Source organism: Hemiscyllium ocellatum, chromosome 2 (assembly GCF_020745735.1).
Source record: "Hemiscyllium ocellatum isolate sHemOce1 chromosome 2, sHemOce1.pat.X.cur, whole genome shotgun sequence".
Classification (NCBI taxonomy): Eukaryota; Metazoa; Chordata; class Chondrichthyes; order Orectolobiformes; family Hemiscylliidae; genus Hemiscyllium; species Hemiscyllium ocellatum.
Genome location: NC_083402.1, coordinates 118,527,838 through 118,541,002, shown reverse-complemented (window position 1 = coordinate 118,541,002; position 13,165 = coordinate 118,527,838). Strand labels below are relative to the sequence as shown.

Below are 13,165 nucleotides of genomic sequence, written 5' to 3'. Positions count from 1 at the left end.
CCCATTTCCTTTGATTTGGCCCATATCCTTCTAACCTTTTCCTATTCTTACACCTGTATAAATGTATTTTAAACATAGTAACCATACCTCCTCCTACCACTTCCTCTGGCTGTTCAATCCACGTGCAAACTACCTTCTATGTGAAAAAAGTTGCCTCATAGTTCCCTTTTTAAATCTTACTCCTCTCACCTTAAATTATGCTATCTAGTTTTAAACCCCATTACCCTAGGGAAAAGACCATTTGCTATTCACCTTATCTATGTCCCACATGAATTTATAAATCCCTATAAGGTCACCCCTCAAACTTCTAAGCTTTAATGAACAATCCAGCCTTTCCTTATAACTCAAACCTTCCCATCCCAGTATCATCCTTGTAAATCTTTTCTGCGCACTCTCCAATTTAATAATGCTTGCTTTGAAAGCATTTAAACTGGGGGCTGAGAATTTCTGCGAAATAATGCAGGTTGACGAGCATAGATGAGAGTTCGGCGACTGACACTTAAGTTTTGTGTAAACACAAACAGAAAGTTTGTGAAACTCAGCAGTTCTATCAGCATCTGTGGAGAGAAAACATAGTTAACATTTCAAGTCAGTGACACTTCAGAACATTCCAGGAATTTCTATTTTTTGTTTGTTTTCAGATTTCTTGTATGTGTAGTCCTTTGTTTTATTTTAGAGTTTTAGATAAGTTGTTTTGCAGTTTTTTAGGCAAAGAATGGGATCTGGCCAGGAGAGCCTAGAGAAGTATTGGCAGTAAAAGAGCAGTTGTGGGGGTCAGCAATAAATAGTGCAAGTGTACAGATGGGCATTGTTCAAGATCAGGTGGCACAGTGGCTCAGTGGTTAGCACTACTGTCTCACAGTGCCAGGGTCCTGGGTTCAATTCCAGCTTCGGGCAACTGTGTGCAGTTTGCACATTCTCCTTGCGTCTGCGTGGGTTTCCTCCAGGTGCTCCGGTTTCCTCCCACAATCCAAAAGGTTTGTGGACTTGTTGGGCCAAAGGGCCTGTTTCAATCACTAAGGATTCTGTGATTCTAGATAGGATTGGGCATCAAGAATGTAAATAAAGGTGATTACTTCAGCCTTCCAGGTGGCTAATTGAATGCAGTTGCAGCTCATCCACTACTGACTATTCAGAAAGGAATCTGGAAACTCAGATGTAATGGATAGGTTGAGAGATGGTAGTGGAGTAACTGGATGTCTTCACTGGGAATGTAGAAGCTGATCCCATGTTCTTGATGTACCAAGTGAAGAGGGAGGGAATGCCTTGGGTAGATTGTTGATTCAGACAATAGATGCCTCAATACTGTGATCTTGATTGGATAGACGTGGAGGAGCAAAATGATTGGAATCCCACTGAGTTTTGGGGAAGATGGTGTGGTCAATCATATCAGATATGGAGAGATTCCTAGAATTAGGGAGGGGTTGTACTTTATGGAGGATAGTATTTGAGTTTGGCTGGTGCTGTCACTGCTTGGAAACCTGATTGAAGTATGTACTTGACGAATGACATAAATTTGAGAGTTGACATATTCCAATAATGTCAGTGAAAAAGGTCGGTTGGAGAATGTGGGCACCCATTTGCTGGAGAAGAGGGTTGACAGTAGTTTTCTGAGAAACCTGATCAAAGGAGAATGTCAGTATCAGGGAGTTAATTATTTATGAAATTGATCAGTTTGATTTGAGGAAGAAAATGAATAATCGGTTGATTAGTGGGAGTGGGCTTTATACAGTCATAGCTGGGTCACATTTAACTTGGAGTGAGGCTTGGGAGGGCTCCAGAGGGGTGAAATATCATCTCTGAAAAGATGATTAATTAGAAAGTACCTGGAGAGTGGTTTGGATCAACATGAGAAAGGAGGGAGGAGTAGATGAAGCTGAATAATTCAAGAAGCAACATTGGTCTTAGATGGGCCAAATGGGTATGGAAGGGGAAGTGGTTTTGAGTAAGCACAGAAGTAAGCAGTCTTTCTGATGGTTGAATTGGATTTATACTGGTTGACAAAATAGCAAATCTATTTTGAGAGATTTATCCAGAGTATAGTAGCTGGTAATTATTTAGCAGAATTGCAAAAGTTGAATAATTCCACTTCTCTTCAAGGCTCCCACAATAGATTCAAGTTGCTTATGAATTGAATTTGATCAGTTTTAGTGCTACTCAAGTACTGTGGTATTTTTAAGTAGTGTTAAGTTAGAATTGGTGGACATAAATTAATTGATATGATTTCAAATTACAATTGTCATTTAAATTCATTTGGTCTGTGCCTGAACCTATCTTGTCATTGTTGGGATATGGAAGTTTTCATTTTCAATATTATATGAATCTGTTTCCTTTACAGAGGAGAAAGATTATGCAGTTACTTTAGCACCATGAAAGCTTTCAGTTGATCAGCAACATAAGAAATATGTGCAGTTATATAGGGTCCTTCACAAACTTGACACACTGCAATACCCTTTATAGCCAATGCAATACTTTTGAAGTATAATCACTATTGTAAGATACAAAACACAGTGTCTAATTTTCATGTAGCAAGATCCCACAAACAACAATGTAACAATGACCTTATCACCTTACAGTCATGTCGGTTAATGGATCAATGTTGGTCAGACCATTAGATGCAATGTTCCTGTAATTGACCACTTTAGTTGACAGAAAGGACCTTGGTTTAATGTCTCATTCAACAATCCTTCAACAGTTGGTACTGCACTGATCAGCAAACCTCAAATTTTTGACTATGATTTTAAAATTGCATCCACTAAGTTCTATTAAGTTGAATTGTACCCAAGTTGAGTGAATTGTTTTAAATGTCATTAATGTCTTTTTTTTCCTTTTTCTTTAAACTAAGGTGGTCAAAATTGCGTATCAACATGCTGCCTGCTACAATTATATGTGAACCAATCTCTGAGTGCTTTGTTGCAAGTTTGATAATTGGATGGGCTGCTCATCATGTCTTCAAATGGGACATTATGGTATTTTTTATGTGTCACTGCTTGGCATGGTTTATATCTGATTATATCCAGCTCAGAGGAGTCCAGGTATGTGATTAGCTGATTCATATTGACTAAATCAGTTGTGCAAAACCTAGTGTAGTATTTCAAGCATGTAAGTTAATTACAATTGTTTCAAGCTGTTTGTTTAACTATGTATTTGCTTTCTTTATACTGGGAGCTCTGCCTTCGCATGCTCTTATCAGGAGACTAATCTGATGTCTTACAAACTTTTTTTTTAACTTAGTTAAAAATACAAATAAACCCTGAGAATCGAAAACCAAAAGATTAGCAATAATGAGAAACTGAAAAAAAATACTATTAGTAAAGTTTTGAAGAAATTAATGGAACTTAAAGTTGGTAAATTCCATTTCCCTGATCTACATCCTAGTGTTAAAAGAGGTGACTGTAGAGATAGTGGATGTATCAGTGTTAATCTTACTGCAGATTGAAACATTGTAAATATGACACCTATTTAAGAAAAATAGAGAGAGAAAACAGAACTGTACGTTTTTTACTTGACTTCAGAAGTAGGAAGAACTCTTAAAATAAATATTAGTTAAGTGGCTAGGCCAACATTTATTACTCATCCCTAGTGGTTCCAGAGAAGATGATGGTGAGTCCAGTGTCTTGAATTACTGCATCTCTTGGAAGGGTTGGTACACCCAAAATACTTGTTTGGAAGAAAGTTCCAAGATTTTGATCTAGTGATGGTGAAGGAGCAATGCTGTTGTTCAGGTCAGGATGCTAAATGGCTCAGAGTGGCACCTACAGGTGGGGATGCAGCCATCCTGTTCTAACTGCTGGAAGTTGAGGGTTTAGAGGTTGCTTTGAAGGATCCTAAATGAGTGATGCTAGAAACTATTATAAAGGGTCTGATAACTGCATGCTTCAAAGATAGTAATAGGGAAATCATCTTGGAAAAACTTTTGAGTTTATCAAAAAAAAACTAACAATGGATATGTAGTGTATTTGGATTTTAAGAGTCTTTCGATAAAGTCCCACACAGTATGTTAGCCAACAAATATGGATCACATGGATTGAGTATTGCCTCACCAAAAAAAACAATTTGAATAAATGGATCATTGTCAGGTTCTCAAGCTGTGTCTGAGGTGGGTACCGATAGGGCAAACTGAATCAATGATTTGGACGTAGGGACCAAATGAAAAGATTGCAAAAACCGAGAAATTGCTGGAAAAACTCAGCTGGTTTGCCAATATCTGAGCAGAGAAAGCAGAGTTAGAGCTTCAGGTCTGTTTTTTTTGGTCAATTTCTAATTGTTTCCAGTGGCCAATTCTTTAGTTGATGACACAAACTAAGTGGGTATGTTGCTTGTGAAAAGAATGCAATGGGCTTTGAAGCGGTTTGAAGGTCTGAGTGCGCAAGAATATTCCTAAATCCCTAGATGGAATATAAAGAGAAATTATTCACTTTGATAAGAAAAACTGATATGTAGATTTTTTTCTTAAATGGTGAGAGATCAGAAGTGCCAATGCCCAAAGAGACTCCTTGTTCATGAGTCACTGAAAGTTAATATGCAGGTGCAGGAAACAATTAGGAAGATGAATGGTATGTTCACCTTTTATTATGAGGATTTGATTGATGAGGTCTTGCTGCAATTATATACAGCTTTGAGAGTACGCCTGCATTACTCTTTTGGCCATCTTATCTAAGAGGGACATACTTGTCTTACAGGGAATGCAGCAAAGGTTCACCAGACAGTTCCTGGTCTAGTGTGATTTTCTTGAGAGCAGAGCTGGAGGAGGCTCAGTATTCTGTAGCATTAAAAAGTTGAGAATTTATTTCATTTAAACGTGCAAAGTTTTCGCAGAATTTGACAGGGTATCTGTACTGAGGATGTTCTCTCAGGGTGTTGTAGATAAGAAGTCCTTCAGAGATTGGTGAATCTTTGGAAATTTCTACCCCAGAAGGCTGTGATGTATTGATTATTGAGTATGTGACAGAGATAGTTAGATCCCTAGAATTTAAAGACATCTAGGGACATAGGAATAGTGTCAAAAAATGTGGTATAAGATCAGTCATGATCTGGTTCAATAGTGGAGTAGGTATAAGGAGGCTGAATGGCCTCCTCCTATTTCCCGTGTTCCTATCATAGAGAAGTAATTTCAACACTTATTTCCATTAATAGCACCCATCGGTGATGTAATTTTCCTTGTAAAGATCAGAAATTTGCAACCTTTATGAAACTAATAACAAAAAGTGCAATAAAATTTTTGAATCAGTTCAGAAGTCTTATTCTGGAGCCAATTCAGAAATCAGACCTTGTGATAAAATCTTTCAGCAAGGAAATGGCTTCGTTCCAAAAGCATAAGGAATTTTTTTTTCACATGCCAACTTGCTGCACAAAAACCAGCTTTGCCGATCACTTCCTCACTGTCTCTCATACACTTTGCTTGTTAATTGCATCGTCAATCATTGGATCTTGGAATTGATCTCCAATTTATTCAGGTAGCCTGGAATGACTGTGTTACCGAGCAAAATTTTATAAAGGTCCAGGATCTAAATTCTTTACCAACTTATTGCAAGGTCTGTGCTTTTGCCGATTAGACACTTTAACTTGGTTTTACATAGTATTTTTTTGACGTCCAAGTGCTTCTAAAAATAAATATGCGATAAATAGCCACATCATCTGTTTTGTGATTTTACTGAAGGCTATATGTTGGCAAGCATCTGAGGTTGGTGTCTAAGAAGCACCGTTCCTTCTTAGACCTGTCAGTCATAAAGTTCTTCTCTTAGAAAAATAAAACAAGCTAAGTGATCTGTGCATTTTGTTTTCCTGTCAATTTAAGCAGTAATACTCTTTTTAACTTTGCAGTTTGCCTCAATTTCTATTGTTTAAATTAGTCTGTTAATATAATCAACAACATTGCTGAAATAATCTGTGGCATATGAATTGAACAATAATTTGTTTCTCTTTTTGCCTTCTCCCCTCACCCACACTCCATTTCCAATTCAGGGTGGTCCTCTATGTTTCTCGAAACTTGATTATGCAGTAGCTTGGTTTATCAGAGAATCCATGACAATATACATATTCTTGTCTGCCCTCTGGGATCCCACTATAAGGTGGCGGACAGGACGTTACAGACTGCGTTGTGGTGGCACAGCTGAAGAAATCATTGATGTATGAACACTCAATCCAGGCTCTAAATTAAGAAAAGTATTATGTATGATGTTTGTACAAAGACTTTTAAATTGTTCTATCTTCCATAGTTTTTATTTGTGTGTCCTTGTATTGAGTTAAATTATTTGCCTGGCACTTGCAGCTGAAATTTAAAAGCTTGCAGAAAATGGGAAAAAAAATGAGGCCAAAAAGCATGTTTTTCTATCTCTCTATGCAAAGGAGTAGGTTAGAATTTTATTTTTTAAATATATTTTAACCTGTTAGTTTTAAAACCAGATACAAGAATATTGTTGCTTTAAACATTATGTTTGAGGTATTGTGTTTGGCAATTCAACAGTACTGCTTACAAAAGGCATGAAAACACCTGTTGGATAATTGTTATTCCATTGCAAACAATGTAAAAAGATCTTTCAAGAGAAGGGGTGACAGACAAACAATGTTTGGCCTCATGGCAATGACCAAAAGTAGTTTTATTATCTGCAACCTTCTGGAACAACTTTAGTATTAATCACTGCATGTGTAATAGCATATAGTTTTATTTTTTGGTTGTTTTGAACAGCTAAGTAGCTTTTTAAAGAGAGGATCAAAGCTGCTAAGTGGATGTTACTTCATGCGTTTCAAGACCAAATGAAATTGCACATCCTCTTACAAAAGCAAATTACTGTGGATGCTGGGAAACTGAAAAAGATGATGCTGGAAAATCTCAGTTAGTTACGTGGCAAGTATGAAGAGGGGCAGTTACCATTTCAGGTTGATGATTTTTCACTTGAAGTCTGATGGGGAAGGTTCTCAACCTGTAACTTGTTTCTCTGCACAAAGGCTGCCTGACCTGCTGAGAGTTTTCAGGATTTTCTGTTTTTTGTTATTATTAGTCATCCTCAGATTATAACTTTCAGTATTTTGGAAATAAGGGTGTGAAGTTCAACAGCTTGTAAATATTAATATGTCCTTCAGCATTACTGAATAATGTCTAATAGGTAGGAGGACATGTGTGAGGTTATTGCGATCGCAGCGACTAATTCAGAAACTGCCAAACTGAATCTGTTGATGGTTCATGTTTCGATATTACAATCTTGATCTGGTCTTCATTAATTAAAGCTAGTTTGGTATCCATGTGGAAATGCAATAATTTTGCAGAAACGTGGTGCATGCAGTTGAATTTCTACTTTGCCCAGGCTTCGTGTTAATGTTTGTATTCAAAGTGCTGGACTTAGTGAGCTCATTAGTCACAATTTATAACAAATTGCAGTGGTGAACTAGATCTGTTAAAATGGGATGGAAAGTGCTCTTTGTATGCCTGGGTCTTCAGATTGGACTGTAAGAGAATTTTGTGCCCTGAACTTTGTGCAGCATTTGTATTTTTTTAAATTTGTGGCCATGTAGAAATGCCATGTATATTTCATAGACTGCGACTGTGAAATGTTTGCATTCTGAATAACACTAGCACCTAGACTTTAAACATGTTCTTTTTTTTAAAGAAAAGTTGATTTTCTGAAATCACTGCTGGACAGTCAAATCCATAATGTAAGCAATAATGAATTTATTTGAAATTGCATGATGGCAACTAATGCACTTTAAGCTCAGATAATCTGATTCATCTTGTCACCAGGCAAATCTTGGCTTATAATATTGCCATTTTTTTTTGTAAATTGTTCTAAATTCATTGATTCCGTCACAAGTTTGCTGGCCATTCACTGAATATTGGGATTGAAATTGGAAAATATCTGTTGTTCATTTACTCTACTGATTGAGCCACTGCCCTTTCCTTGTTTATTTTGACATTCTACCCTTATGATATCATTTAACTGGTTTGAGGGGTTATCCTGTGTAATCTTTGCACCGCTCAGGCATAACATTTTGTTTGCATAATCTTCCATCATTGGCATGAATCAGGTGAATCCTGAGGAAGTCCTGTGTTTTCAAGAACTGTCTAGTTGTGATCCACCAATTTTCAGCTTGTCATTTGAGCTTTGCTGTTAACCATTGTGTGTTATTTGTGATTTTTTTATAACTCATTTTTGTTTTATGAATTTTCATTAGTTTGACCAGTACTGAAATGAGAATTCTACTTGCAGCCTGATGCAATGCTGGTTGTTTTCCGTGACATTTCAGCTGTGAAGTTTAAAAAAAAAATTGAAAGTGGTTGATAATGAATCATTTTTACAAAGTTACAGAACAATGCATGGAACAGCTGAAAATGAAGTGGCACCAAAGCATGATCTCATGATTTTCATACTTTATTGAGCCATTTATGTACTTTTATCAATTGCAGGTACAAAGCACACATAACTCAGCACCAATTATAGTGTACAGATTTATTCAGGGATCCACTTGCCTATTGCAAAATTCCACTGTTGTATCTTCAGTTGTCAAAACAACCCAGTACTAAACAGATCTCAGTGACTGTGCCTCTCTGTGGGCTTTGGTGTTAAAAATGAGCCTTAATGTTGATTGTATGTTTTGGGATATATACGTGATGACTACAATCATATGGAATGTATCAGCTTTGTCCATGTTGGTTTAAATCTGAGACTGCTAAGTGACACTGACCTTGCCATGCACATAGGTAGGCACTGAAATGAAAACGTGCTTTATTTAATTACCAACTTTGTGTTGTGTTCCAGACTCTGCCACTAAATGCTTAAACCGTGAAATTTTGCTTCAGAAGACTATATATACAGAGATGTCAATTGTACATTCAACTTTTTACTGAATAAAACAGATTTGAATGTAGTTGTAACGTGAATAGTTTTTGTATTAGTTATTTGTCACGTATCTTTATGAAGTGGTATAAGAATATAAAGTATGGCATTAATGTTTTAATTGTTATTAAAAAAAAATCAAGTGGTGACAAACTGTTTTGTGCCTTTTTGTTGGGATGACATCATAAAATTCTTAGATGGCTTGGTAAAAATATTTTTGGGAAGGATATTATCCAGAGACCTGGGTGAATGCTCTAGAGATATTTGTTCAAATCTTATCACAGCAGCTGAGGAATTTCATTCAGTTTGGTTAAATCAATCAGAATTTTTAAAGTGCTAATTTCAGTAATGGTAGCCATGAAATTACTGGCTTGTCTTAACTGGTCTGGTTCACTAATGAGTAAAAAGTGAGATCTGCAGATGCTGGAGATCAGAGCTGAAAATGTGTTGCTGGTTAAAGTACAGCAGGTCAGGCAGCATCCAAGGACAGGAAATTCGACGTTTCGGGCCAGAGCCTGATGAAGGGCTCTGGCCCGAAAGTCGAATTTCCTGTTCCTTGGATGCTGCCTGACCTGCTGTGCTTTAACCAGCAACACATTTTCAGCTTTGGTTCACTAATGACCTTGGAGAAAAAAATGTGCTGACCTTGTCTGCTGTGTTTCACCTGAAACAATCTATTTTACCCCTCCAGCCCTCTGAAATCACTGCGTTGGTAAAAAGGTAGCTTACCTCCAGACTGACTTAATTAGTGCCAACAGCATAGTGTTCAATCCCCATCCTGGCTGATGTATTTGGACACACCACTTTACCATACCCAAGTGGAGGTTATGGTACTGTGCTCAGACATAAAGGCTTTTTTTTCCAAATTCTATTTATTCAACAGAATGTTGTCCAGTTTTTCCAGGCTACTTCATAGCCAATGATGTAATTTTTTTTGATGCATAGCCATTTGTATCTATGCGTCCCATGAAGTGTATTAATGACTAATGTCTCAAAATGATTTGCAGCCAGTTAAGGGCTTTTGAGATGTCAGTGTAGTAATCTATGAAAAATAACCTATTTGCACACAGCAAGCTCCTGTAAATATCACAAGTCTAGATAGGGATAAGGACATCAGGAATGCACCCTCATTGTTCTTGAAAATAATGTTGTGGTATTTTTCACATCTATTCCTTAACAGGACAGTCAGGGCCTCAGTTTGACTAGGCATAACAAAATCAATGTTAAACTTCAGATTTTAACTGAAATGGAGGCATTTTACCAAACTGGTAAGCGAACAAATTATTTTTGTAGATAAAGTTACAGTATAGAACAGCATGCAAGCTGCAAATCAGTACAGATCAAGGTGGAGTTTTTTCTGGTTTATAAGGCCTAGCTTAACTTTATATTGTGGGTTGAAGTGTTAAGAGATGTTTACATGTAAGGAGAGTGGTATAGCACATAGCAGATAATGATCAAATCTTTGAACCTGTAATCTTTGGAAAAAGATGTGAGAGCCAACCATTTGAGCATAGCTGGCACCTAGAAGATGAATGAGCTCCATCTAAATGTTGCAATGTTCAAGCAAGTATTGAAAGTAAGTTAGGCAGATGTGTAATGTCTTATTTGTGCAAAGTCCATCTTTAACAAAAAAGAAACGCTCATAGTGTAATGTGAGAGAAACAAAGCTGTAGAAGTGGAAGTTAGAATTTGGTAGCAAAGCAGATATCAGCTAGGATGGCTATTGGATAAATTAAAACACTTGAGCATGTTTACACTGCATGCAAAACTTTGTTCATATGTGGAACTTTTTTGAGGTATCCCAAGATGTTACCTCCCACAGTTGAAAGGTATTTAGGTTTGGGGTTAGCCATGGGAAAACGCATGGTCATTAGGATAGAGTAGAAGTCTGGGTTTGGGTGGACCCGATGGGCTAAATGGCCTGCTTATACACTGGAGATTTCTAAGATTCTTTTGTTCCCAGGAGTGAATGTCAAACTAAGTTTAACAGGCACACAAAAGTATGAACTTGGAGGTGGTAATTTGGTCCATTTAAACCTGTCTGCTTCCCACTACCCAAAATATATCAATTACAAGTCTTAGATATTACCAATGACTGACCATCCACACTACAATGAGGTAAACGATGTCAAAGATTCACACCTTGATAAAGAAATGTCTTCTCTCAGTTCTAAATGAACAGTCCCTTTGTTCTGAAACAGTCTTAGAGATGTAGAACATGGAAACAGACCCTTCGGTCCAACTTGTTCACGCTGAACAGATATCCTAACCTGATCTAGTCCCATTTGCCAGCACTTGGCCCATATCCCTCTAAAACGTCTTCCATTGGGAGCATTCTTGATACTTCCATGGCTTGAAGCCTTTAAGACTGAATTGTTTTAATGATGTGTCATTTCAAACTCCTAAACTCTACGGAATAAGGACCCAGTTGCTTGATATGTCATCAGGATAGTCTATCAATTCAGACTCGACACACTAGCTCCTCACCTAAACCTCACATGGATGTTTAAGTTTAGCATCTGTGAAAACAGCTAAACTGTTGGTTGCTATTCCACGGTGGTGGGCAGATGCATATCACCCTTGAGAGCTGCGGTGTAAAATCTGCCCCAAGTCGAGGAAATATCCACAACAGAGTTGCTGTTAAATATCTGCCTCCAAATGGGTATCTAAAGTTAAAATCATCCACAAGACATTTTGTCACAAATAAAAGAAGTGGTGTTTAATTGGCAAGAGAGACATCTCCATTGGTCTGAGACTGTACCAGGAGGATATCAGATGGTTGCTAGGGATGCAGATCAGATTGTACAATTTTGCTATTGAAGTCTTGCTGTCTTATAATTCATAAAAGCCCCTTGAAATTATTTTCATGTTGTTTGAGAGAGATTTTCTTTGGATAGAAAGTTTAACTTATTATTTGGCCCAAATTATAATGCATAAAATAGCAGCCTGATGGCTACCCTGTAACTACAGATAACTTTGCCTGCAGCCACCACTGAAATAGACTGAGCAGCCCCAGACAGGATGATGCCACCCACCATTTTCCTTTTTATCCTCATTAATTGTTTATTTCAGAATGAGACCTATTCCACACAACATATATTTCATGTTCTGTTGCTCTGTAATTAAGAAAAGCTGTATGCACAAATTGTGTCCATTCTTTTCTTTTGAACTCTATGCAACATTGTGTTTAATTTCCTTTTCCCTTGCATTGATAACATATGCATCTGAAAGGTCAGAAAAAGGGGCAACATGTTTCCAGGTTGTTGGTCAATGACACTGGAGCAGCCTTCTCAATGAGTTGTGCTGGTCTTTCCAAAATTGAGTAATTTCAAGCGCACAAGTTGCATCCAATGGCAATCAAGTTTCTACTGCATTTGATGCTAGAAATATTGATTTGAACATCACCCCTGATCACAAGCTTCTAGATATTAAAACATAATTTACTGAGAAGCTAGTGAAATAATAAATGGCTGTGTTCATTTTAAAATTAATTTTCTGTGATTGAAAATCAAATTACTCTTGGGTGGTGCATGACATGTTCTGATAAAAAATACTTATTTTTTGTGTTAAATCCATTTTCAACTGTATTAATAAATCGCAATAGTTTAACAACCTTAATGCGGAAAGGATTTTGTTTAATGCGAATGGAAAAATGGTTGACAATTTCATTCTTAAATACTGCCCAACTGCATTGGTAAATGGCAAAGTTTTACATTTGTGAGTTTCCAAATTACTTTCAGCTGACATTTTATTCTTCATTTCAGAAAACCTGTAGTTAACCAAATCTTAAACATAACTACACTAAGTGTTTGAATAACTCAAATGTGTAGACAGAGAACATTAACATTCTCAGAATGAGAAGTTAAAGATACAAGTTAGACATGTAACAACAGAGAACAAGTGCTTTTATACATATCTAAAAAAGCAAAGAGTAAATGAGTGTCCTCTAGAGGTTGAGAATAGGGAGTTAATAGTAGATGATAAAGAATAATAATAATTCAGGAGGCATAGCAGAAAATCGTTCCAAGGAAGAAAAAAACATACTTGGGTCACAACAAGGGAATCATAGCTGACAAGGACAGCGTAACAGCAAAAGAAAAAGCATACAATGGAATGGAAATTAATGGAAAGCCAAAGGATTGAGAAGTCTTTAAATACAAGCAGAGGATAACTAAAAAAACAAGTGGATGCTGATGAAATATGAGTAAGTTAGCTAGTAATATAAAAGAAGATTGCAAGAGTTTTTTAGATATATAAAAGGAAAGAGTGAGGCAAGAGTAGACATTGGACTGCTGGAAACTGAGGCAGAAGAGGTATAAACAAGGAGAACAAAG

At 36.9% G+C, this 13,165-nt stretch overlaps 1 protein-coding gene across 1 annotated transcript in view; it reads left to right on the top strand.

The window, feature by feature from the left end:
* Nucleotides 1-8,972, top strand: part of ugcg (UDP-glucose ceramide glucosyltransferase) — a 40,621-nt gene extending 31,649 nt beyond the window's left edge. The window contains exons 8-9 of the mRNA XM_060839339.1: nt 2,846-3,035; nt 5,965-8,972. Of these exons, the coding sequence (XP_060695322.1) occupies nt 2,846-3,035; nt 5,965-6,135 (361 nt within the window). The 3' untranslated portion in view covers nt 6,136-8,972. The remainder of the gene's footprint in view (nt 1-2,845; nt 3,036-5,964) is intronic.
* The last annotated feature ends 4,193 nt before the right edge of the window (nt 8,973-13,165 follow it).